At 42.7% G+C, this 26,700-nt stretch overlaps 1 protein-coding gene across 2 annotated transcripts in view; it reads left to right on the forward strand.

The window, feature by feature from the left end:
- LOC135898644 (DNA-dependent protein kinase catalytic subunit-like) overlaps positions 1–26,700 on the forward strand; it is a 193,693-nt gene that overhangs the window by 10,322 nt on the left and 156,671 nt on the right. For both annotated transcript variants that reach the window (XM_070523647.1, XM_070523648.1), the window contains exons 13-23: positions 2,024–2,106; positions 4,532–4,622; positions 7,199–7,358; positions 10,302–10,456; positions 13,345–13,479; positions 17,482–17,576; positions 17,664–17,747; positions 17,994–18,069; positions 18,235–18,411; positions 20,911–21,070; positions 25,335–25,438. In XM_070523647.1, the coding sequence (XP_070379748.1) occupies positions 2,024–2,106; positions 4,532–4,622; positions 7,199–7,358; positions 10,302–10,456; positions 13,345–13,479; positions 17,482–17,576; positions 17,664–17,747; positions 17,994–18,069; positions 18,235–18,411; positions 20,911–21,070; positions 25,335–25,438 (1,320 nt within the window). The remainder of the gene's footprint in view (positions 1–2,023; positions 2,107–4,531; positions 4,623–7,198; positions 7,359–10,301; positions 10,457–13,344; positions 13,480–17,481; positions 17,577–17,663; positions 17,748–17,993; positions 18,070–18,234; positions 18,412–20,910; positions 21,071–25,334; positions 25,439–26,700) is intronic.

The following is a 26,700-nucleotide window of genomic DNA, read 5'->3' on the forward strand; positions in this document are numbered from 1 at the left end:
TGCCACAGTGACTGATGCATGGAACTGCTGCCGTTGTGTTTGATTGTGTTTGTGTTTTGATTTCAGTAATCACAAATTACATTTGCATTACCACGTTAAGCATGACTTATGATTGTGCCACAGCACAGTGAACGCATAGCGCGAAACAAACAGGGTGTGGATGCCCTGTGATCGTTAACGAAGCACTGATGTTGTGTTGTGGATTTCTGTGCACTTGAAGGAAATTTCGATCTGTGACTGGCAAAACAAGAAAGGAGCATATGCCGCAACACCAAACAAAGTAGCAAGTCAAGTATCAGCGTCAGTGGACAGAGTCTGATAACAAGCAGCAACGCTTGCAGAAAAGCTAAACACATGTTGCTGAAATCTGTCCTTGAGTAATGTCTTAACGGTGTTCTTGTAAGTGTTGGTTTTCTTTTCGTGTATAAGCCAGATATCTGTAACAATGTAGGAGTTTCGAGTCTTCTGGGTTTTTTTTTTTTTTCTGAGGCATTGGCGCACAGCCACTATGTGTGCTTCATTGTAAATGACATGTAAGCGTGGGGGTGCTACGCCATTCACGGCATACAAGAAAAGTTACTGCGTATCTTTTTCGTTAGCGTCATAAAGCGGCACAAAGCTTTGATGCTGTTATACTCTGTGAGGCACGTCATGTGCACATCTTCTGTATCATTCCAAGAATGTTCTGTGTAAATCTTGTTTTTGTGTATGGTGCAAAGTATAATCTTGCTGACATCTTCATCTGTGTATATGGCTTCAAGTGAGGCTGTGAGCCTAACAACATTTCAGCTTGAGTGCAGTAACCATTTAAATATTTTAAAGTGAGATTAGTAATAAACTTAAATGAAATATTTGCAGTCTGTTTACATAACATAAAAGTTTATCTTTAAACGAAACATTGAAAACTGAACAACTACGTCTTGCAAGAATCTGGGGAAACCTAAAGAATTCTTTTTATCCGAGTTACAAGAAAACTGGCTTCAAGAGGTTGGCAGAACTGGTGTGATGTCATGGATTTCAAAGCGTTCTTTCGTATTTGGGTCATTGTGGTTCTGTAAGAATTCTTGGAACTTGCTAACCCTTTTTGCTCCGTTAGAAGTGAAATACATTTTTACTGATCAAAATTAACCATGCCCGAGCAGATGCCGTAGAAATTCATGGCAGCACACTGAGCTGGCGTGGCAATGGCAGGGTGGTGTGACCGCCTCTTTTTGTGTCTTTCTGGCTAAATCGAGCCTCCACTTGTGGTAAGAGTGGTTTATTTTGTATTCAAGAAAGATAATTTACTACTGCAGTTAATATTATTTTCTCTCTTCAGTGTCCCTTTAAACTATGTGTCAGTATCATTGTCCCTGAGCAGTTGCTGTAAGGAAGAATGAATATTGATTGAAGATTTCTTTTGGTATTTGTATTGACCCCAAGTTATTGTATGTACCCCAATTTGTGTTTACCCCATGTTACAATGAATGATGTAAAAGACAGCAAAAATGGACCTCAAGTAATACTGCCAGGGTGACGTTCTGTAAAACAAATGCACAGGGTGAATTCCAAAGTAAAGACCTAGTAGATACAGTGAAAATATAGCAGAGGTTATAGACTTCTCTACATTACTGTGAAAAAACAATTTTAAAGCACCTAGACTAGGTGTTCCAACTGGCACTAAAGAAACATGCACAGAAACAATACAATGTAAAAGCAATAGGTATGTCTAAACGAGCATAAGTAAATAACACAAACACATTGCAGAGTTATGAAACTTCCTTTAGACAATGATGTGATTTCATTATAGCTGAAAATACACAATATCTGCATTCTGAAAACAAAAGAATTGCCTGTTAAGCACTGCAGACTGTTAAGCAATGTCCTTCAAAGAGAACATTTCACAATTCAGCTGCTGTTAGTGATAAAACATGGTCAGTAAGTTGAAGTCATTTTCTTTCTGCCATCCTGAGCAACTTCGAAAACACATGTTCATTTGCGCTCTTCTTCTTTTTTCTTTTTTCACTGCTGACATCTATCGCAGCCGTGCAAGCAATACCTGAAAGAGAGTGATGTCCTCTTCATGCTGAGTGACGTTCTGTTGCGCTCTGAGCACGTGTTTCAGAGGTGAGCCGAACGACTCTCCACAAGCTCGTTGCACGTGTATATTTAAAAACCAAAGCTTTCTGACTTCCTTTGCGGCAAGGCAAATCAATAAAGGTGCACCACATATGAAATTGGCTCCTTCTCTAAATTGCTCATCGTATTTGAAATAATTTTATTCCCCCAAATTTGCTTTCTTCTTGTGAACCATACGTTTTCATCACGAATATCAGTCTCTTCATAATTAGCCTACTTTGGTATTATTCATGCAGTTTCCACCTCTTTATTTGCTTTCTTTTTTAACGTTTTACCCCTGCCACCTTTAATTACCAGCTTCTTGAACAATTCGTCGTAGATCATCAATCACACAGGCTCAACTGCCTCGAACCAATGACTGCACTAAATAGCGCCTCAGCAGTGTACTTGTTCATTATCGAAAAGAATAAACGGTAACGAATGTTTACCTGTCCACATGACCTAGTATCCAAACAATAGTTTACCCTAAACAGTGCTGAGGATTGATCTTCACTTGTCACTAGACATTAGTTGGGTTCCAACTTATAATCACCCATCTTTAGTACTTCACCACAACGCACTGCCCGCAAGAAGAAATTGAAAAATTATGTTGCAATTTTATTTTTTTAGATCACAAAATGGTTTTAACAGATAACGTTTAAGTTAGCATCAGAAAATATGAAATCGCTTTTGTGTTTGAAATTAAACCCAAGACGTACCGTGAAATGAGCAAATACGATGCGCCATCAAGCCGAGAGTGCAGACAAATACTAGGCCAATTCCATGTTTTCCAAGATTTAAGGAACCACACTCTAGGTTGCCTCCATGCCCACCACTGAGCTCCCGTGTACCCTCAGCATAAACACACCCTGTGCCTCCTTTGAAACTGAAGTCCCCGCACAAAAAACTGCGGACGGTGGACAGCGGACGTCACAATCTCTTCCGTGTGTTCCGTCGTTGAAGCTTACATCTTGCATCTCACGGGCTGGTGAGCAACAAGTATCGCCGTGTCGCCGATAACCCGAACCATGACTTCGGAGGAATTTGCCCGCTTGCAGGGGCAACAAGAGCTATTGAGCAGTGCGCAAAGGTGTTCAACACCACTTGTCAACACAAACACCAAACTTGAGCATTGCTCATGTAAGCATTCATTTTGTTGCGTGGCTGAGTTTGCTAGGTCATGTGAAGGGATGCAACACTGCAGAGCTGCTTAGCATAGTGATTGATTTGAGGCTGCGGAGTCTGCAAGTTGTACAACTATATAGCTGTGATGAGCTCACTCCCCTAGTCATTCTTTCCAACGCTGAGGTATGTGCGTGCAAGCCATGTCACACATTTTCTAACGAGTCTAATTTCATATGGCACTGCTGCCGTTTAATATTTGAGAACGTGGTGTCAGTAATTCGTGTGTCCAGTGTTTTGTGCTGTACGTGTCCATCTTTCAGCCTATGTCTGCTAGAAGGACACTGCTTCCACCGGCTGCATATCCGGGCTTCAGTTTGCTGGTGTCCTCGGTGACGTTTCTTGTGCGCATGGAACTTGTGTTTGTGTGTGTTGTGCTTGTTGATGTTTTCTTTTTGCTTTCTTTTCGTTCATTAGTCTTGTGCAGTTGGTATAGCTTTTAATGATTTAGGATTAGTGATTAGAAACAACTGTCTCTAGGGAGCCCTACCATCCCATTTTCATACATTTAAATTTTTGGTGCGAGTTACCACTGACACTGAATGATCTCGGAATGCAATGGTTCTGAAAAATATTCATGTAATCTTGTGGCCAACATACACATCCCAGAACTGAAAAGGCGCAGCTTGTGTTCATACGTTCAGGTCGCACCTTTTGATTACAGGCTCTGTTTTGAGGCCATGATGGGACAAAGCAGTTCGTAGTGCTCATGCACTGTAATTTTTCTACAGTTGAGGAATCAGCAGTGTCACGTGGCTTGACAAGCCACGTACCATATTTTTTGCATGCATAACCTACCTCTGCCTGTGGCAGGTAGGTTATGCTACCTGCTACCTTTGGAAAAGGGATGTTAAAGATCAGTGCTGAGTTATAACCCTTGCAGATGACTGGGCACAGAAATATTTAAGTTAAAGGTTTACAAGAAATGGCCTCATCTTCACAAAGCAAGGCTCCAGAAATGTTTTGTACGTTTGTCACTTTCCCTGCTTCTTTCTGCGGAAACGCTTCTGCAGTTCACCATACTGCAGAGCGCATTTCTGTGTAGGCTCTCCATTTGGCTGTCGCTTCACAGCATGCTAGTTGTGTCGCTGTGAAGCTGCATTTTAATGCAAGATGTGAACATAATTTGTGCCACCACTTTATAATTACGCATCTTAAACGTCCTGCTTCAAGTTATGTGCATGGAAATGTAGAATTCCAGCACCACGCTTCAGTTTGTGATGCAATCTTGTGTTTGTGTCTCTCTCTTCAGCATAAGCAGCCCAGCTGTGCTTGAAGACAGCTTGCCCTTGCTTACCAGCTTCCAAGAGGCAACTGCCAGCATTCTGCGTTGTGCTACCAAGGTAGGGAGTGTGAGGGCTTGTTTACGGAGTCACATGTCACCACTGTCAACATGCAAGAGCTTGCCAGAGCACCGCACAGCACAGTTGCTGCGACTGCTTACTGTGGCTTTGCACTTATGGCATTGTGTGGGATGACAACTGGTTCATGCGTCATGCAGAATGCCTGTTTGGGAAAAAAAATGAAAGGAAGAACGTACAAGCCTGTATTCAGTAAGTTTTCATAAACACAATTGCTGCAGCCGCTTACGCTTTCTTTATAGCTTGGAATATGATACCGGAAAACATTGTATCTGTGGACGTCACTTGGTCCTCAAACTAAGAAAACAAAAGATTTGTTTTTCTGCATGTTTAATTAGGTTCATAGTATTGTGCTTATTACTTTGAAGTGCTGTGCTCGAAGGTGTGTTGTTGCTCTGTTTGGATGAATGTACACTGTAGACATCCTCTACTGTAATGTCATGACACTGCAGCATGTTGCACAGATTAAAAAGAAAAGGTAATTCACTTGAACCTTGTTGTAACGAGACGGGATATAATGAAATAATGGATGTAGCAAAGTAAATGCGATTCCCCTTAAACTTTCTAGAGAGATCCATGTATGTAAAACCTCATATTAATGAAGTAAAATTGTTCTGCCAGTTGATGTAATGAACTAGATTCATCTCTGAAACCAAAGTACCCAGTGTTGCTCACAAAGCACATCGCTTTCCATTAGGTTCCGCCTTAGTTCAGCACGGCAGTTCAAAATTTCAGCATCGAATACACTGTCACGCAACACTGGTCTGTCTGCCGCATGCATGGTGGCTGCGCCCAAGGAGCACTTCATTCTTATCTTATCGCACTTCTCTCTCTCGCTGCATCACACAGTGGCTCGCTGTGGCACATAGATAGGCACTCCCCCCAAGATTGCAGTCCTGAAGGCCATGCTTGCACGTGGCATGGTAAAAAACAGTGCCTCCACTTCTCTCTGTCACTGCGATTTTCTACGCCGTGCTGACACAGCTAGGCGGGACCTCCAAAAGTGCGAGAAACTGACACAAGCCTAAAGTTAACTGAACATTACAGAAACCCCGGCTGGTCGAAATACTCAAGCTAATATCTCTTCCCCTTACCAGCTTCTCCAAATGGGCCTTGAGCCATTATTAAAAAGGTTCCTTACCAAAGTTGGGCATCGCAGACAGATGATCAGGGCAAAAATCATATCGGTAAAGTGTTACCTCAGTGTACGTGTAGAAACAGCTGAAAAAAAATCAAACAGAAGCCCATGCACTCTTCTTGTCAAGATAGTCACTTGGGAAAGAGCGAGTGGTGTTACGTTTGATGACGCTTCTGCGTTACGTGCATGACTCCTTCAGTGCACGAATAGCCTGCAGCAGCGTGAACAACCCAAGGCGCTCCGTGCAATGCCGAGTGCGCAGAACTGTCTCTGCAAATGTGCCACGAAGGGGAGGAAAAGAAAGGAGGCTGGAGTAATGCGTTTGCCGTAACAAAAAATGGAAAAGGTTGGCCCTAGGTTCTGGTATGGGAGAAGGCAGAACGGAAGTGTTGCTTGCGGGCGCTAGTCGAGGTCAAGGATAAGAAAACCTGTCCATCAGTAGGGCCAGCCCACTTGATCACACCACTGTTTATAAAGTATTCAATCAATCAAGCAATCACTCAGTCAATCAATGTTTATTCATTCGTAGAGCACATGAAGGAGTAAAAAATGAAAGCCTCCGTTTAGGCATTTTCAACGGGTGTAGTAACATGAGAAGCAGTTATGAGCATTTGCATGAAATGAATACATAGCAGTGAACGTAGCTTCAGAAGGATGTAATTGATGTACTAGTAGGCACAGTATTACATAACATCTTTCGCTAAATACAAAAGTGAAGCGCAGTAACAACAAGATGTGTATAATAAGCACACAGTGTATTAGACAAGTTGGCTGTTGGAATTTACAACATAATTGCAGCCCTTGCTTGCAATAAGGCATAACACTTTTTGTGCCTGCAATAAGGAGAACACCATGATCTTTTCCATCCAGTGTACTTAATTAAAATTAGGGTAATGAAGTAGTAAAGAAAGGAATCCTTTACTTTTGAAGGGGTTATTTCTTCAAGCACCATAACATGCTCTTGAAAGTAACAACTTTTAGGACATTGCTTTTCTTTATCTCGGCCACTACTAAGCACTCTTTAGAAATACTTGCAGTAGGAACACCCTACGGGTGGCTTCTACAAATTCTAGTGTATAGCCGAAATTTCCCACAGGACATGGTGAGGGGCCCTTAGGTCCCTGGTTTAGACTGGCATTTCAATATTAGCAAGTAGTAACACGTGCGAGTTCTCGAACAGCATTTGTTCCACTTTTTTTATTTTTTGCAAAGAGGACTGTACTCTGTACTCAAAATTAGTGTGACGGCCTCCGTCATGGTGACCTTCACGGTCCATAGTGCAGCTTTGGTTTATAAAGCACGAGCTATTGCCACAGTCTAATGTGCGACTGGCATCCTCTATTTTGCGGCTGCCATATTTTCAAAGTATAGTTCCCATTTCAGCACCACTTCTTACTGCTGTGCGTGTGTGGTGCTGCAGGTACCGGAAAGCCAGCTGTTGTTGGTGGAGAAGCTGGCGGTGCTGCAGATTGAAAACTTCCCACTCGTGGCCGAAAACATGCGAGTCCACTACGTCAAGTCTCTTCTCTTCCTGCTCCTCGCCGTCCACCCGCTGTCGCCGACTTCCCTGTCACAGATTGGTGAGTGGGAACTCACCGAGGAGAAGCAACATTAGAGGGATCTGAAAAAAGTCACAAGCGTCCTCTCATGCTGGTGACCGATTGCTTGTTGCACTGCATTTCGTTGGAGCATTGTGTATCAGAAATCTTTGTTTGCTGCCACTGTTGGCACTGCTGAGAAATACAAGCTGAAGACTCCATTACACTACTCATTATTACTTGACTTTTTCGTACGCTTGACTGGAGTTGCACAGTGTGTTGGGAACACCAGTGGAAACGAGTGTTTTATTACTGGTAGGACGTGTAATGAAGGTTTGCTAAACACATGACGGTTTGCTAAACGCATGAGGGCATCAAATAATCTGCTATTTGCATGTCTGATTGACTGCTTGTTCTCTGGTCAAGAGCAGCTTTTCCCAACGTCTCCTTTAAAAAGATGCCTGCCGCGTGCGCCGAAAACCTGCTCCCCTTACCTTTCCCCTTTTCCTCCTTTTTACTCGAGGCGGTAGCTAGCGATCGTGGCAGTGGTCACTTGCAACACATGCGCACATCACCGCATGGCAGTGCGGCCAGCGCGGCCGCCGCTACCGCCGCGACACCACACCGCCCCAGTCCCCTTGGCGGAGATAGAGACGTAAGTGGCGCCATCTCTTGACAACTGACCGCAACTCAAGGCGCGACAACTACAATGGGTAAGCGAGCGATGCCGCAGGAATCTTTCTAGAGGAGGCGTTGCTTTGCCGTACGTAGCAAGCAGTACTTCAATGACTAGAGTGGCTTCTCTCACTTCTCACATTCACTACCAAAAAGAAAAAATTGTCGCACGTATGAAAGAAAAATATAGGTATGGCTTACGTAATTGAGTGTAACGTTAAGCCTCAAGATGACAGGAAGCTGAGCTAGTTCGTATTGGTTCATGTTAGAAAAATTTAGGCGAGCAGACACGGACGCACAAAGAGAAAAACAGACATTTGCGATGTCCGGTTCGCTCTTCTTGTGTCCGTATCCGCATGCCTAAGTTAAACGTTATAATTTCATGTCACAAAATGCGATTTAATTATTACATAGAAGGCATAGCAGATCTGAAGCTATTTACCGCCAAATGGACAGAGCAGCATGTTTCTGCGACCACGCGGTCACAGAACATTGCTTTCACTCGCAACCACAACATAGACATTGTAGAGATGCACAAATTACATGTGATTTGACGCAGCCTTACATCGACAGTTTGTAGTTGTGATACATTAAGTACTAGTTACTCAGTAGAGACTGTCACAGATAAAAAACAACTGTACTACGAAATATGCCGAGTTCATGACTGCACTACTTATGTAGCTTCCACAGTGTTGCCTTGTAAATATGAAGCGAAGTAGAACGTTCTACTGATGTATGAAAGGGGTCAGGCAAGGATACACACAGTCTCTCCAATCCTATTCACTGCATGCTTGGGAGAAGTATTCAAGCTACTAAACTGGGAAGGCTTAGAAGTGAGGATCAACGGCGAATATCTCAGTAACCTTCGGTTTGCATATGACATTGTCCTGTTCAACAACATTGGGGACGAGTTGCAACAAATAATTGAGGACTTTAAGGGAGAGTGTAACAGTAGGGTTGAAGATTGATATGCAGAAGATAAAGATAACGATCAATAGCCTGGCAAGGGAACAAGAGTTCACGATTGCCAGTCAGCCTCTAGAGTCTAAGAAAGAGTATGTTTACCTAGGTCAATTACTCATAGGGGACGCCGATCATGAGAAGGAAATTTACATAAGAATAAAATGGGTTGGAGTGCATACAGCAGACATTGTCAGATCCTGACTGGAAACTTACCACTATCGTTGAAAAGAAAGGTATACAATCAATGTATTCTACCGGTGTTAACATATGGGGCAGAAACTTGGAGAGTGACAAAAGAAGCTCGGGAACAAATCAAGGGCTGTGCAAAGAGCAATGGAATGAAGAATAAGATAAGAGACGGGGAGAGAGCAGTGTAGATCAAAGAGCAATCAGGGACAGTCTATATTCTAATTGACATTAAGAGAAAAAAAATGGAGCTGGGCAAGCCATGTAATGCGTTGGTTAGATAAACGGTGGACCATTATAGTTACAGAATGGGTGCCAAGAGAAAGGAAGTGCAGTCGAGGACAGCAGAAAACTAGGTGGGATGACGATATTAGGAAATTCGTTAGTGCAAGTTGGAATTGGTTGGCGCAGGACAGAGATAACTGGAGATCGCAGGAAGAGACCTTCGTCCTGCAGTGGACATAAAATAGGCTGATGATGATGATGATGATTTACCACATCTAACCAATTCTAATGCACCTTTGAATGTAACGTGCACCCAGCTTTTATGGGATCAAAGTAAAGCATAATGTGCACCCCAATTTGATTTTTACAGTAAGAAAAGCATAAAAACTGTAGAATTCGCACCCAATGTCTAATGCCTGTTAGAGAGGTCTTCATCACTGTCCATAAACCACAATAAGTCGGCCTTCGTGTTCGCTTGGTCGACAGTGTCTGATATCAAATGTCTTAGAGAGCTCTGCAGCAATCGCAAACGAGATCTCGGCCTGCGCCTCGACCAACCACTTCAATTCACTCTGAGATGTGTGTGAGTCACTGACATGAAAAAAGAACATGGTAAATGGCTCATTTGCTGCTAGCTTAGCTTGTAAAGTAACTGCCTTTTTGAATGAGCTTTCATTTTAAAAAGCAGTGCTTCATCGAAAGCCAACTTATGCAAAAAACTTGTTCCGTCACCACCTTGGGATGACAGTGGCAATGAAGCTTTCTCTGATGGTAATTTGTTGCCAACACCGCTAACACAGTTTCACTTGCGTATTCAATTGTAACGTGTTGGCAATTTTCTGACCTATCTTCTTGGAAAATATATGCGCATTAGAATCGGGGTAGATACAGCCCACCTGGTTGATGGTCTGAATGAGTCTTAATTCTGTCTTTCAGTTTACCAAGGACTTGCGAGAACTTGCTCTCATCCCATTGTGGCCGACGTGGAGGCAAGTGAAGAGGAAGACGCCTTCACTGGCAAGTTTCGTACGATCACCTATCGTCGCTACAACATGTTGTGGCACTACCTTCTGGAAGCAGTGAACGTTCAGGTGAGCACCAAAAGTTTCCAAGTAAGTTTTCTTGCAGTTTATACTGGGGTTTTCTTCGTCAAATCATCATCATCAGATCACCTCCTCATTGTCATGTTCACCCTCATTGTAGAGCAAAGGAAAACCGAGTATCATTGACCACCACCACTGGCACTAGGATTCGAACACGTGTCCCTGTGGCAATGTGTAGTTGGGAGCTGGAAATACTGTCTATCCACTGCACTATCACACAGCTTTAATTCTTGGGTAATACAGAGACCTGCCTCGTTCCTTTAAAAATCGCAGTGCATGCAAAATCATGTGCACCACTGCTGTGTTCTTGGTCAAATTTTGCAGTAAGATCGCATTTTTGTGTTTCAGATTGTTCAATATACCACTCGGCTCTGTTACTGTCTTGGTTTCCCAAGAAAAAAAAATTAAATGTACCTTCATCTGCGCACCTCGTAACAAGTGATGTTTGGAACATGGTGCATATGTCACTTCCGGCACCTGCAGTGTGGCAAAGCAGGACCTTTGAGATTGGTTACCATTAACTGTTGTTAAATGGGTGGGTGTGGGGGGGCGATGTCATCATCCTAGATGAAGGTTAATTCACACTTTCTTATTGACAAACAAGGCAAGTAACTGTGCCTAGTGTTATAACAAACAATCCTGAACATGAAATGCAGTCTTATTGCAAAATTTTATCAAGGATGGAACAGACAGCAATAATTTCAATTTTTTTTTTTTTAATGGCTTTAATAGAAAAAATTTAGAGGGTGCTTAAAGTTCACCTTTAAGAGTAGAACACGATAGCATTCAAAGATCCCTGACTGCTTCTCACACTTCCCGGCACCTGGAGCATATTTAACCGTAATGTTTACCGGGAAACGCTGGGCAGCAAATGCTATGCACAAAGGCAGGCTTTCTGGCAGAAACACGGCGTCTTGCAAGGGTTGTGATGGATGGATGGATGTTATGAGCGTCCCCTTTGGAACGGGGCGGCGGGTTGCGCCACCAAGCTCTTGCTACTATACTGCCTAATATTCTACCTAGGTTAAACAATGAAAAAAGAAAAAAAACACTATGAACTACCACGCCCAAATTTTCTGATCCCCTATTGCGAACTGTGCTTTTGTACGTCTCCGTCTTTTGTCGTTTCCCTACTTTTCTTCCACCAATCCTCCAGTCGCCTCTTACTAATGTCTATTGCGGACATGTTTGCTTTACCACTGCTCCCTCTGAACCCAAGGGCTTCAAGGACGCCAGTGGTGCCTAAATCGACTGCTGGGTAGACGTCTTCACATTCTAATAAAACATGCTCCGTAGTTTCCCTAGCTTTACCACAGCAAGCACATGCTTCTTCTTCCTTCTTATATCTCGCTTTATAGGTGCGTGTTCTAAGGCATCCTGATCTCGCTTCGAAAAGTAATGAGCTTCCCTTTGAGTTATCATAAATGGTTTCTTTCCTGATTTCGTTTTTTCCTCTTAAGTAGTTACTCATGGCAGGTTTCTTTTCCATTGCCGCCACCCATGAGATTAATTCAGCTTCTCTGACTTTCCGCTTGACCTTTGTTGTTGTGTTGTCCACCCTACGGGCCGCATACTTGCTGGTAAGCTTCCTAGTTCTTTTCCTCCACTGTGAATCAATGTTTTTCCTGTACAGATACCTGAACACTCTCCCAGCCCATTTACTTTCTTCCATATTCCTCAGCCGTTCTTCATACTCTATTTTACTGCAAGCTTCCCTCACTTCAAAACTAGTCCAGCCCATATCACCCTGCACAGCTTCATTTGTAGTCTTTCCGTGAGCGCCCAATGCGAGGCGACCCACTGACCTTTGGTTCCTGTCGAGTCCTGATTGTACCCCTGATTTATAGCAAACAACCGCATTTCCGAAAGTAAGTCCTGGAACCATTACACCTTTCCACATACCTCGGAGGACCTCGTACATATTGTATCCCCATAGCGCTCTGTGCTTCATTATGGCTGCATTTCTCTTCCCCTTTACTGTTATGGTTTTTTTCTTGTGTTTCCATATATCCATTGCCCTCGTTTATCCATATACCAAGGTATTTATATTCTGTTACCCGAGGTATTTCTTGGCCCTGTATCTTGGCACTGTGATGCAGCGGAGGTGAGCGCCATCTGGAGGTGTTGCAAGAAACCGGGCCTCCAAGATAATCGCGCAAATGGCAGGCCCCGTGGCTGGTCTATGAATTGTAGAAATGCCGGAAAAGGGGCTTCTTGGAGTTTTCACATTACAGATGTATGTTTTCTTGTACATTCAAGTTACACTCCAATGGTATTATACCTGCAGATTGTGTGTAAGTCAAACTTTGCGATTTTTCTATGTATTATAGCTTGAGAAATTCAATTATTTTAGTCACTTCCTTGCACCACGTGGAGGGCATGGGTGGTTCGAGAATCTTTTTGCCGAAACGACGTCCAATGCCGGATGCCGATGTAGGCCGCCGCCACCACCGGATTTTCTGGGACACGGGGCCCTTAACACTTTTGCGCTAAAAGCCCGGGTCGCTGCATGTGTAGGGTTTTCCACTTTATACAGGCTCTGAGAGTAGTGGTGACGTGTGCCCGTATCTCGGAGGCCACAATGGGCAGTACTGTAGCAGATGACATCGTGGGCATTGCAGGTGCAAGCTCTTGAGAATATGGTAGTGTTCGCTGTGGGAGCCCGCTGCTGTTGCAGCAAATGCGTTCAAAGCCACAGAATCGTTAAAGCCTGCTAATGTACGATGGGTGTGCCCAGTCTTTTCTGTAAATATTTAGGAGGAGTGTTTATGTGCTGTTATTTGCAGCATTTGCAGACCATTTGAATACTGTGTTGCTTTCCATACTTGGCTTTATAATGTTTAAAAACGCTGCCCGTTGTTGTAACACTGATGCAGGAGCTGAATGCAATGCAAGTCACGGCAGACGCACGGAGCACCTTTGTATGCAACCTGTATGATGCCCTGCTCAGTGCTATTCTTTCCATGGTGTCAAAGCTGAACTTGTCGGTCAAGCAATCCAACGCTGAAACTGTGAGGTCACTTCTTTGTTCTTCGTTGAAGGAGTACTGACACATATTTTCAGTGATGTAGAAACTCTACCACATGGTTCTTGCAGTAGTTAGCAAGTAGTTATATGAAGGTTGGGAACAAACTTGTGCACCTTATAGAAAAAAAAAATGTTACCGACTTCACTTACAATTACTTCATTCAAAAATGAATTGATTGCTGTTACCAGTTAGTGTCCCAGGAAAGTAATTGAGCAGTTACAAAAGTATCGTTGTTTACTTTTACTTTTCCCCCAACCTTGATTAATTTTGCTCAAATACAGTAAATGAACTTTTCCAGCTCTCTGAGTGTGTCCTCAGCAGCACTTTAACACACTGTTTTATTGTCACTAACAATTGTTTTTCAAGTTTTTCTTTATTCATCTTCTCTCGTTTTATTGTCAAGACACCAGCAATGATACTGAAAACTCAATCGATGTGTGAGCTTTAAGGAAGTGCGACGGTTTAACGTACAAACATTTTGAGAAACATTGTGGTTACTCTTCGCCGCGATGCTCAAGTCTGGATTCTATATGGAGCTTGGCACTTTAAAGTTGCTGGGGCTCGGAGAAGGCACTTCTACAGGTTTCGCCGCTTAATTTATTTCAAGCGCCAGTCAATTTAATCTGGGTGCCATTTAATTTAATCCAAGTGCCATTCAATTTAATCCAACTGCCAGTCATGTTGATTCAAGTGCCACTCAATTTAATCCAAGCACCATTGAACGTAGTCTAAACGCTAGCCAAATTAATCCATACCTGTGGATTTAATCCAAGCATAGCACACTTCAAGAACCTTTAAACTGCAAGGCAACTAATTTTGTGAAAATTTTAGAGGTCTTTGTTTTAATTCCAAACAAAAGGGCAAGTTGGTGTGTCAATATCACTAACGATATTTGAGCACTTTTCTTTTTGGTGCTTTGAGAGCAACTCAGAATACAGAAATTCTCGCACACAAGTGTGAGAAAACGTCAGCATTGGATGGTTAAAGGGAGTTAATGACGCAGGTACGATGTTGTCATGTGTATCCACCAAAACACCAATGGGTGAATCAGTGGTGATCACTAGGCAAAGGTATGCCTTGGTCACTAGTGACTGTGAACCACTTTTTCTACTGGCGCTCTCAGTAGTCTTCAATTGAATACCTCGTCATTGACACCATTCAAATTCTTACAAAATTAGCAACCGCATGGTACACCCAACTGATAGGGCATAGTCACTAGTGACCACGAGTTACTTACTATGCTCAGTTAAGTGTTATTGCTGTTTTAAACACTAGGCACAGGTCATGGATATGGGTATCAAATATCATGAATATCAAATGGAATGTCATAAAACGAGAGATCCAACCACACCTATAAGGAACTAGTGTGCTGAAGTCACAAGGCATTATGAATCACCTGTTTTCTCTGAGAATGGCAGCTTTCATTCCTGCATGTCATCGTTGGTATCAATCATACGTCATAATATGAGCATTTTTCTTACCATTGCCAAACGATAATGCTGAGTCATTAATGATCACTAATGATGCGCTCAGTTTAGCACTCTCCTACTTTCATGCAGCATTGCGTCGTGGATATCAAATAAAAGGTCATTTAAATGACAATTGAATTATGATCATTCATAGACACTGAAATTGAGTCACTAGTGATCATGAATCACTATCTTCAGAATTACAGTCAGTGTTACCAAGTAAAAAAGATGTAATTGATCAGTTACAAAACTACCAAAAATTTCATTGATTACTAGCAATTAATTGCATGTAATTTAGTTACGTGCAAGTCTGGTCGGAAAACACTCAAGTGGGAACTCTAGTTTGGGCCCAACTTCAATGCCGCTTATTCAAACACACATAAAATGCAGAAGTGCTTTTCTGAGCTACCCTATCGACCAATTTCAATGAAACTTGTTCCATTTAAGAAAGAAAGTGAAATTGTAGTGCTCATTGAAAGCAGAATTTTGGTTTAGGGCCTGAATTTAAAAAATAAATGCCAAATATTGGCAAGTTTCAATATATAGAGTAACGAAGTTTACAAATCTGTAACTCTGCTCGAAAAATAGGTATTGCAGTTCACTAAACCACATCGGTTATAACATCCAAAGTGGACGAATTTGATTTATCAATTTATATTTTAGGTGAACTGATTACGATGTTTACAAAAATTTTGCAAAAGTCCTACTTACATATTAGTCGTTGATTCGAAAGCCATCTATAATGCATCAATTTTGTATGCTGTAGATATTCTACTAGATGCAGTTTACAGAATCTTGATATCCTTTTTCGTTGTGGAGTTACAGGGTTGTAAACTTCATAGTTTCGTTTTATGAAAATTTGCAATTTTCAACAACTTTTGTGAAAAGAGCAATAGCCTAAATCAAAAAGCCCCTTCCTACAGTCACTAGATATAATTTTCTTTCTTTCTTTCAAGTTTCACAAATCTTATCAAATTTGATGCAATTGTTGGCTAGAAAAATTATTTCACCTTTCCCATATATTTAGATAAGAGCCTTCGAGCTAAAGCTTCCTGTGAAGCCGCATGTAGACTCTGCCATCTTCGGCACACTTGGCAGCGACCAGAAGAGTTGGATACATCGCGTCGCACTGCTCGCTTCGCCTTTTGCCGACCGCTGTCACATCGTTCAGCTACGTGTACACGTGTGCAATAGTGACACATGACAATAGCAACCAAGCACTGGGGAGAAGCCGCCACTAAGACATCATTGCAGCAGTGTTGGCGCGTTGGTATTTGGTAGAACTGTACAAGTGCAAGGAAAACACAGACACAAAAGGCACACCCGCAGGTGCTTTTTGTACCTGTGTGCGTGTGTATGTGTGCCTTTTTTCATCCGTGTTTTTCTTGTGCTTCTACACTTCTTAAAAAACACTAATACATGGCTGGACAAAGTGCAATGGTAGCACTGTCGCATCGCCGCAATCTGGCGCTTTCCTTGATGACCAATGTCCAGACTTGACTGCCTTTGAAATTAGTCTGTCTTCTTTTTTTTTTTTTTGTTTTCATATTTTAAACTCATTCAGGTAGATGGATTGGCATTTGTTTCGACAAACGGTAACGCCACACTGTATACAATGCTAGGCGATGTCTTAGCACATGCAACGAATCTTTCTGTTCATTCAGAAGAAATCTAAACCACTACCGTAGCTGACATGTGCATGTTTGTAATAAACTTGTTCTCAAGTTTGCAATCTAAAGCGGCTAGGCTGTGGGGGATGGTGCAGGTCAACCTCTATTGATGTCGAGCCAAACTTATCTTCTGCGAACGGGATGTGTGACTTTCACTCACACCTTTGATTCATTTTACGTAAAAGATGGCGGGCCTTTTTGCAACTCTGTTCCCTGCACGAGTACATACAGGGTGTCCCAACTAACGTAAGCCAAGCTGTTATAAGAAAAAAAGGGAAAGAATGAACACTGTGCAAGATCAGGTACTTCAGGACTTCAGGATCAGGACTTCTGATGTCCAGTCGTAAGCCCTGTGAAAAACAAACTCTGCAAGTTTTAGCATTCTACCTTGCACTGTGTGTGTTCTTATTTTTATTTTTTTGGTTTTAATAGCTTAGTTAACATCGGCTGGGACACATGGTACAGTAACTCTAGTGTCGGCTACAGCAGGAGAGCTGAAAATTCTGACTCCTTTCGGCGTGGTAGCTGCAGTAATAGAGGGAACAAACTGAGCCATTGTATTTTGACACCATGACGCATTTGCCTCCAAGTTACCGAAATGAAGGCTGGTTCACAGAAACAAGTGGAAAGCTTTTCTTCAGTGAGGTACTACGATAAAAGTAAACAAGTAAAATACTTAGGGCACTCCAGGATTTCTTTTAGAATTTAGTGGGGCTTGCACTTTCCTTTAATGCAAACAAAATAAAAGACAAGTTAATAAGATCGTGCCGGTAGTTCTTGAATGTGTGCGCTGCTTGTCCGCAGCACGTTGCTTAAGCATCCCACTTTCGTTGGCTGGTCCCACAGGAAACTGGAACCAACATGTCAGACCCTACGTGCGGAGTTGACGCAGAATGCCCAAAGGACTTCAACATCTTCATCAACTTGGTTGACTTCTTCAGGTAACAAGCAAGCTTGTTGCAAAGGCTGTCCAAGATAGAGTTGTACAAAAAGTTTGTTGATTTTGAATGCAATTTTGTGTTCTTCAGGGACACGTTCCTCTGGAAGCGCACTGAACTATTTACAAAGTGGGCCTTTGTCATGATTAAAAAGTTTGTGGAATACTCGACTCGGTAAGCCCCCTTTCTTTTTAACTATTTTGTTTTTAGTTATTTGTGTAAGCATTGTGTAATGATAACTTGTCAGCATATTGAGTGCATTGTTATGCTTTCTGATGGCAGTGGTTAAATCAGTTTAATAAATTTGGAAAGATTGCTGCAGGACATGCGGGATATACTTTCCTTTTGGAATGATCTTCACCCGTGCTTTCGTAAGGTGACATGTTGAAGCACTTAAATTGTGAAATCACTTTGTCGTAGCTGTCCTCTGGTCAGCGGGTTCTACAAGGCCCTGGCTGTCTGCTTTCAGATCTGCGAAAAGTCGTCATACTTTGAGGTGAGGCCCTGTCATTTATGTGTCCAAATGGAATGAATATCTTGCACAGGCTTCAGTAGCTTGATTTCTGGAAGCAGTGTGTGTGCATGCATATGTGCATGCAACATGGGATTTGATAAGTCATTTTTCATTTTTCTTCATTCTTTTTCTATGCTGTGTTTTCAGAGTGGCTCAAATGAAGCCAAGACCTGCCTCTGCCTAGTGTCCAGCTTTGTCCAGGAAACCATGGGTCGGCTGCAACAGTTCAAAGACGACCTTCTGGCCTCGTGTCTGGAGCTGGTGCTGCGAGCTCCAAGCCCAACTGCTCAGGAGCAGGCTATTACACGTGTGCCTGCTCTTAAGGTGACTGCTAAGTGTACTGAAGCATGAATAGCTATAGAGTATTAACTCCTGTATTCCTAAATGCATCTTGACTTGATCTAAGAGATGCCTGGTGGAAACATGCCTAAGATACTTTTTGCATTTTCTTCTGCACATTTATGAGAGGCATCATTTAGATCAAGACGATGAGCAAAACAAGAACAAGGTGAAAGCAGGAGCCAACGTTTCGACAAGTGGACTTGTTGAAACGTTGGCTCCTGCTTTCATCTTGTTCCCGTTTTGCTGATCGTCTTGAATTTCTATGTCCGGCCTTCCCCATGTTTTCCCATCATTTAGATCAAGTCAAGCATGGGCTTCAAGTTGAGATGCATGTCTGAATATGGGGGTAAGTAAAATAACCAGGTATTGTGGAACAAATGTGACTAAAGTAGCCACTTCAAGCAGCATGTGCTGTTAGCTTCAAAGGGTTGCTTCAAACTTTTAAAGAGTCACTGAAACACTGACTGAACATAATAAAAAAAAGAAACATTCATATGTATCATCCCGTATTAATCACCCCAAAACGTTGATGTACCCTTTCTTGTATCAGTGTTTACGCCAACTAACTTGTACAAAGGACCTCAGAAGGACGGAACCACCTCCCTGCCTCCACCATTTGCTATATCCAAAGATTTAAAGACAGCTGCTAATACAGATATCTGTTCTTGCCCCTTCAAGCAATTGAAAGTATGAAAATTAATAAGAACACATTTCCAATCTGTAGTGAATCCTGCCATGGACATGTGAGCCAGGTATACTTCTGCTGCAGTCAGCAGAAAACCTCCATTCTCGCATTATAGATCGCTTGCTCTCTCCTGTGGCAGCTTTTGAGATGCTGTTGTTTTTTTTTTCCTGCCCTATGCAGCATCAGTAATGATATTATATGCTGGGTGCGACGACCCATAGGTGCCAGCCTTTGGCCATACACATGCACACCAATCCAGGTTTTCCGGGAAATGTGATAGCTGCAGTTAACACACTCTGTCTGTCCTGTCACCACTCTTTTATTGCCCTCAGGTGCTTTTTTTTTTCTTATGCCAGCCTCATAGAGCTACTATTGTAAGTGCACCATGGAAAGAACAAAAAAAAACAGAGTGACAGGACAGGGCATTGCTGTCAGTAGCACCCCAGCTGATGGGAAACATGTTGAGAGAGAATGGCTAAAGTAAATATTGCTTTATATTTCCATCCATATTAGTATGTTCTTTTCAAAAGATTCCTTGAAGAGCATCGCACTCATTTCCAGCATTATGCTAAGGTTTCAAGAAAATGTGTTTTAGGGCCCCTTTAAATTGTTTACAAAAGAAAAACCATTGTGGACAGTGCATTCTAAGCCACATAGAATGGAAAATTTACTCCATAGTTGGTGCAGTAAAAAAAGACTAGCCAGTTCTGTCCGTTTGGCAGCTTTTTGATGGTTGGTGGTAGCTCTGTCATCTGCTAAATCTTTCTTGTGTGCCTTTTGTAATTGTGTTCAGCAAAAAGATACAGTCAACATCTGATTTTTTGGACTCCCTAGGCACCGCGAAATCGTCCGAAAAATCGTGTCCTCGGGAAGTCCGAAAAAAATTAATGTGTGCCTTTTACTGCCCCTAAAAACTCAAAACGCCACAGCCACTTTCGAAATAGCTTTGAAGGCCTGCCAGTGCACTCTTTTAGGGGCATCGGTGCTTGTACTGTGATAGGAGATGGCGGGTACACATGTGTGAAGCAAGGAATGCATACTGTGTTCCATGAAAATTTCCCCTTCTTACTCATGATATGCTTTACTGCAATACTTCATTTATGCCACACCGTGTAGAAAAACTGTATTGAGGTGAAGCTGACTTTCAGGAACCGGCACTATGCAACACGTCGTGCCTTTTCAGCTTCGAAGCCATAGGCACTGATTAAAATCGCGGAGTCGGTGCCATTGCTAATAGTGGCTAATTGTTTCAATAAAAAAAAAGCATGCCACCAAACAGCAAGAAGCTTGGTAGCGAACCTCGGAAGTAGCTAGGCCTAGCCTTGCCGCGGTGGCGGCTACGGCTGCTAGCGAATCTGCGTGTGAGAGCGCATGTTCAAGGCAGCAAGATAACCAAGATGGCGGCGGTGGTGGCTTCTGTTAATGTTTCAGACCTGCAGTCATGACAAAAAGACCAAAAAATTGGATGGCGAAGGTTATTTGCATTCGAAATTTCAGACGTTCTTATACATCGACTCTGGGGTACATGGCGGCGCTACGAAGGTGACCGAATTATCGTGCATGTCCGAAAAACTGGGCGTCCAGAAAATTGGTCATTGACTAAATTCTTTTCATGTTAAATATGTTGTGTTTCCTTTGAGCTGCCAGTAGTAATGTTGCTTCAGCCCTTGAGAAAATACCTCGTCATGGCTCTGGGGAGTCTCCAAAAACTCTTGTGTGCTTTTCTCCTCAAAAACTGCTTTGGCCACCGAGATGTTGTTCACAAACATGGCTGGGTTTGTGCTGTCTGTTCCCAGATGGCCCTGCAGCAGGGTCTCAGCTTCCTCCCACTGGCCAAGTCCACGCTGGATACCCTTCAACTATGGGAAAGACGACTCCCAGCAGACATGGCGGACAGCTGCCTCAGGAAGGTTCTGCCTGGGCTATGCCCTTACCTCTCTCTCGGCACACGATCAGGCAAGCACCAATGTTTTTTTACTCTCTCCCTCTTTAAACAGTTGGCTTGGGCTGAGAAATTGATTGATTAATATTCTGATTACTCAATCAATACTTCAAAACTGAGATTAAAATTTTTTAAGGTAGTGGCTTTTCTGTTGATGGCGGGGTCAGGCAGGTACCACCCAGCTAGTCCCTAGTGCTTCCAGGTTGAACCGACCTGCTTTGTCCCTAGTGAGATTTGTTACCGTGAGATCACTTAGTATGCGAAAGTAAACATAACAATGTCGAAAGGAGGCCTTGGGAGAGCCCCTGAATTTATAATAAAGTGGACGGTGCAGGTTCGGGGGGATCGAGGCTGGAACCAAGGCAGATTGTGAGTTGGGGCCGCCAAGACTGCAGCACACTGGAGAGTGTTTGCATACAAAATCACGCAGACAGCCGACAGCACATGGAGGCCTCCCTGTGCACCGAGCACACAGATTGGTTTGGGTTCCAGCTTTGAGGTCCCTGTTGTCCCCTTTAGTGTCCTCGAGTCTCAGCCAGAGTATACTAAATAATGACACATTGTTCACACTTAGTACAGTAAAACATTGTCGATATGATCCCATTACATATGATTTACACTGTGCCAACATTTGCAATCGATAGCACAAACAGTAACCCACTACAGTTATGCTTCCCTTTTATTGGTTGATACCTTCTTGGAAAACAATATCTTTCGGCACTGACATTCAGTACATTGCTAAAGTGGGACTGTATGATACGTTTCCCGGCCACTAGATCCCGTGTAAATGAGAAAAGGTGCAAGGCGTATGTGATCAAGAACAGTAGTCACCCACTGCAGCAGCTTCCCCACGATACTTGCCTGCCAATCTCACTGGAAAACCGGTGCGCACTCCGTTTCCTATTCCGGTACCAGCAAAACTCCTCCCACATCATCGCACACCACGTTCACAGCCATTGCTGCCGATGCAATTGCGATGAGCATCTTAACTTGTCTATTTCACAGTGCATGGGGTGCAGTGCCGTTGAAAACCTACTGCACACTTTTCATGGGTGATAACCCAAACGCACCGCCATTTCTTGCAGCGGGCGGCGCAAAGTGAGCCTTGGGTTTTGTTCCGGCGGCATCGTAGGCACCGCATTCCGATTTTGTCCACAAGCTGGCTTTCATTTCGATTTCCCACCACCATGTTAAAACACTGCACAATAGGAAAACGACGTGCATCTCGGCTCCCGCCAGCTCAACACAGTTGATGTCTCGTGCCGTAGCAATTCACACCAAATGGACACGTCAAAACTTTCCACGAAAATTCCCCCCTCGAATAAGCTGCTAACCCGGGCCGAATTTGAGAAGTGCATAGGTAAGCTTGCCAAAGCTGCAAAAACAACGTAATGCATCTCGGGCCACTCAGGCCCCACCAACTTGGCGCACATCAGCTGGCGGGATAGCCACACCCATTTTTCTTTTTTTTTTTTTTCACGTTTGAGTAATGTCACATGAACTAAGGCAAGTGCCCGCGCTCTTCACATGCTTTACGTCGAGGAAGGGATTGAGAGGTTGAGCTACAGTGGTCCATCTGCCACGGCGCCTGCGTACGTGTCTCAGGAGTGGGTACAAAAGCCAACCGTGTGTGCTGCACTTCAAGCCAGCGAGCTAGGCAAGTGGTTAAGCGAATACTCTCATTGCAGCTGGACTTATGATTGCGTCTGTATGAGTTTGGTACGCTTGATGAATCTCCACTTAAGTGTCTCCATTAAAGAACTTAAAAGGTACCTGTTCATCCAAATAAGCTGTATTACTTCTTTTTTCTGATTCTATACACAAAAAAGATACAGTTTTCAGCTGACATAAGTTAATCTATGAATTCAATTAACGAAATAATTTATTAATCCAGGGGTTCTCAATACGGTTTCTGTGGGTGGCCAAAACATGTACAACACCATGCCCTCTTCGACAAATTTTTATTATTACAAATTTGGATTTGAAAAAAACCATCGCGCACCACATGTACATTGTGGTAGTCCTCGCAAAAAAAACAATCGCGGCAGCGGTGTGCAAGACTCATGGCTGTGTCATATCCAAGTCTGCAGTGTCTGCATTGAACATGTTTTTCGTTCATGCTTGCGAGGGAGCCTGTAACACATAAGCCAGAATGGACTTTGTTCTGTAAGCAGGGAGCCACCTTTAAATCTACCAGCATCTTGTCTGCTGAACACATTCCCAACACCTGACAATTGGCCATTGGCATATTGCAATGGACGTGCAAGGCATATTCACATGCAATTTGCAGTAGCAGCACCGCTGATGTCAGCAGACAGCAAATACCTAGACAGGCTGGTTTGCTTTTGCACTGCATCCGGTTGTACTTTATCCGGACTAAAAATGCACAGCAGGCATTTCGACCTGCACAATGTGCATGGCTGTCCCATATGGCCGTGCAATATGCTTTTAGGGTTGGCGCTGCAATTAATATATTGAAGATCATTCATTAGAGTGAGTTATTTGCAACATTTAAGCATGCTACAGTATACACTTTGTTTGTGTCAAGACTGTTTAGGGCTCATGGTACATAGACTGGTATATAGCCGTATGAATAATGTGCACTGCATTACATTGCGCAGAGAGGCGCACGATAAAAGGAAAATTTAACACGTTTATATATTATCGTGATTTCTTCATTGCAAAGTTATGATCTCGAAGATTAAATGTAACATGTTGAACCATAAACGTTGGAGGTCTCAGGCTCACGTGACGGCAGCACTTTTTTTTTTTATTCTTGTCTTCCTAAGAAGTCACTCAATTCGGTCATTTTGTTTGTGTGACTGGCACCCTCATTTCTATATAAATATATTTTTTAAACGTGCTCAACATTGTGGCTAAGAGAACAATTACAAGGGCATGAGGACTTCTTTTTTTTCAATTTACCTCAACTTCCCCAAAATTACACTTACTGCAGTTTTTAACTGCAAGGATGATGTAATGTGAGCTCAACTGTATAACAGGCAACCTCTGGCTGATTTAACCACTTACTTGGTGAAATGATTGAGTAATTTGTACACTTTCTTCTTTTTCATCTTTGTATAATGTAATTTGTGTAGCCATTCAGTTTGTTCATTGCAGCATTCTTCTTGAGGCCATAAGTATGCACAACTGTGCAACTTATGGTGTGTGTGTGTGTGTGTGTGTGTGTGTGTGTGTGTGTGTGTGTGTGTGTGTGTGTGTGTGTGTGTGCACGTGCATGTGCGTGCGTGCGTACATGCGTGTGACTCTGCCGGGATTACAATGTGTAATGAAGAGACCGGAAAATCCCAGATAGGAGTGCAGGATTGCTTTTGAGTTGTGGTATCCTGCAGCGCATAGCGCTGCTATATTCGCCAAAGATTATTGTCACGGTATTCTGTACAAAATGAGTGTTTCTATAAAAAGTGTTCAAAAGGTCAGTGGTGATTAAGGGCTCCTATAATACAGGAGCCCTGCTAAGGTGCAGCAAATTATCTGGCCACTTGGAAACTGTCACTCATACTGTGCATTTTTCAGACGTTAGAATCGGTAACGTGGTTAGTTTGACACCTTAAGGCGAAGCTTTAGCTCAGGAACTCTCATCCACATACAATTTGCCATGCATTTAACAAATTTTGATTATTTCTATTAATAAAGTTTTACTCTCTGTCTCTCATATAAGTGAAAATTAAACGTTACTGATTTTCGGGAGCAGATATTTTATCTAGCTCCCCCCTCTTTTCCTTTTAACAGAAGCTGCTAAAAATTTGAGTTTTCTTAGTGAAGTGTGAAGTCTATATTTGTATGTCTGCAACGATAACAGATATTGCTACACTGTGCAAACTCCTATAAAAAATTGCTATAATGTCCAAAGTGAACAAAATTGCCTTATTTTCCGCTGCTTTAAAAGTTAACGGGATTTTCAAAATAGGAATTTTATAAAACTCGCATATATAATAGACTGACTTCATGTAAGCTATAAAGAAATGGCACTATACTTTGTCCATTCTGGACACTTTAATAAACACGGTTTACAGAATTGAAGTACTAGTTTTTTTGTACCAATTTACAGCACCTTCCATCAAAATTTCAAAGCCCTAACTCAAAAGTCTTCTTCAAATGGTTGACATAATTAAATTTTCTCTCAAGTACGACAAATTACAATTAAATGGTTTAGCTGTTGCTCAAGTGGTGGGACTTGAGCATTTCACATGTAGTGTTTGAATAGGGAAATCAAAGCTGGTTTCAAGGTTAAACTTCCTTCTAAATGTCGTGCAGGTTTGTTTATGGACCCGTCAGAGGACATAAAGCGCCCTAGGCCTCGTGGTCCGCACAAGATTCCTTTGAAGATGCTGTACAAGAAGAAAAGGGAACACGAAACGGTAGGACCTAGCAATATGTCCAGTTTCATGGCAAGTTTCACTACAGCGCAAAGCTCGTTGTTCCTAGTAGTCTTTAGATGGCTGAAGGGCAACTATGGTAAAGAGTATGTCGTGTTTGCACCACTAGAAGACTTGCTTAGCTCTCGAGGTCACAAGGCAAGGAGGTGAGAATAGAAGGATTCTAGAGTAGGAGTTGCGAAGCACCCCCGAAGTCTTCCTAAAGTTCCCTGGAAAACTCCACAATGCAATTCTCCTCTGCGCTCCCCTCAATGTTGCCTTGAACCAAAGTACGGCGGGATAGCAACAACGACTACTTTCATCTTGCTTGAGTAAGGTTGTTGTGCATGTGCTCGGAATGCTGTGGCATCGCTCAGCTGTGTGCCTTGGTTTAAATAATGAGTGTGGGTGACTGTGCCACACGTTTAGTGCACTTTCATTAAAGGATAGATACACTAGCTTTTTTTAAAACTTTCAGTGGATGGTTTCGAAATCGTGGTGACCAAGATGTGCTTCAAGCTCTTGCAATCACTTCCAACGCATGCAGTGCGCAAAATCAGGGCCTTCAAGATTAGCTTCCGTTATTCCGAACAAGCCTTCACCTGGGTTGCGATTTGGATGCCACCTATGAAGCGGTAATTCTATTAGAGCGATTTCATTATAGCGAGTGTTTGCTGTCGTTGACTGTGATACCCATCATATCCAAAGGGGGGGACCATGGTGTTTCCTACTGAAATTGCTACATAAGGGAAATTTGGCACTGTCATCATTTAGCTACCATGAGAATGGTGTGTGTGTATTATCTCCACACTTGTGGCCTTAAACGTTAATGTAGCTTTATTACGCTCTAACTTTCTCAATTTCTTAGCAATAATATCTTTCTAAACACATGAAGGCAACAAGCCTTTGTGCACATGCAAAATCCTTGCAAATTTGTTGCATTTGTAATACAATATTTTGTTGAAGCTGATCGACTTGCAAACTCCCAAAGCCGTTTGAAGCCAAAAGGACCAATTTTAGGTAAATGCGTGCACTACATATCATTCTCATGTTGGCTGAAGCGCCATACTTGCAGCTAGCGTAATGAATGCAGTGATGATGAACATGAACGCAATGATGATGTGTGTGCCTCTGCACTGTTTTTACCATGCCCCCTATGGGTAGCCGCCATGTTTGATTACATGGGAAACTTCCATTGCTTGCCTCAGCTGCCTTTGTTTACGGTGGCAACGCATGGCACTGGTGCGACACAGCAAGCTTATGTT

This window comes from Dermacentor albipictus, chromosome 8 (assembly GCF_038994185.2).
Source record: "Dermacentor albipictus isolate Rhodes 1998 colony chromosome 8, USDA_Dalb.pri_finalv2, whole genome shotgun sequence".
Classification (NCBI taxonomy): domain Eukaryota; kingdom Metazoa; phylum Arthropoda; class Arachnida; order Ixodida; family Ixodidae; genus Dermacentor; species Dermacentor albipictus.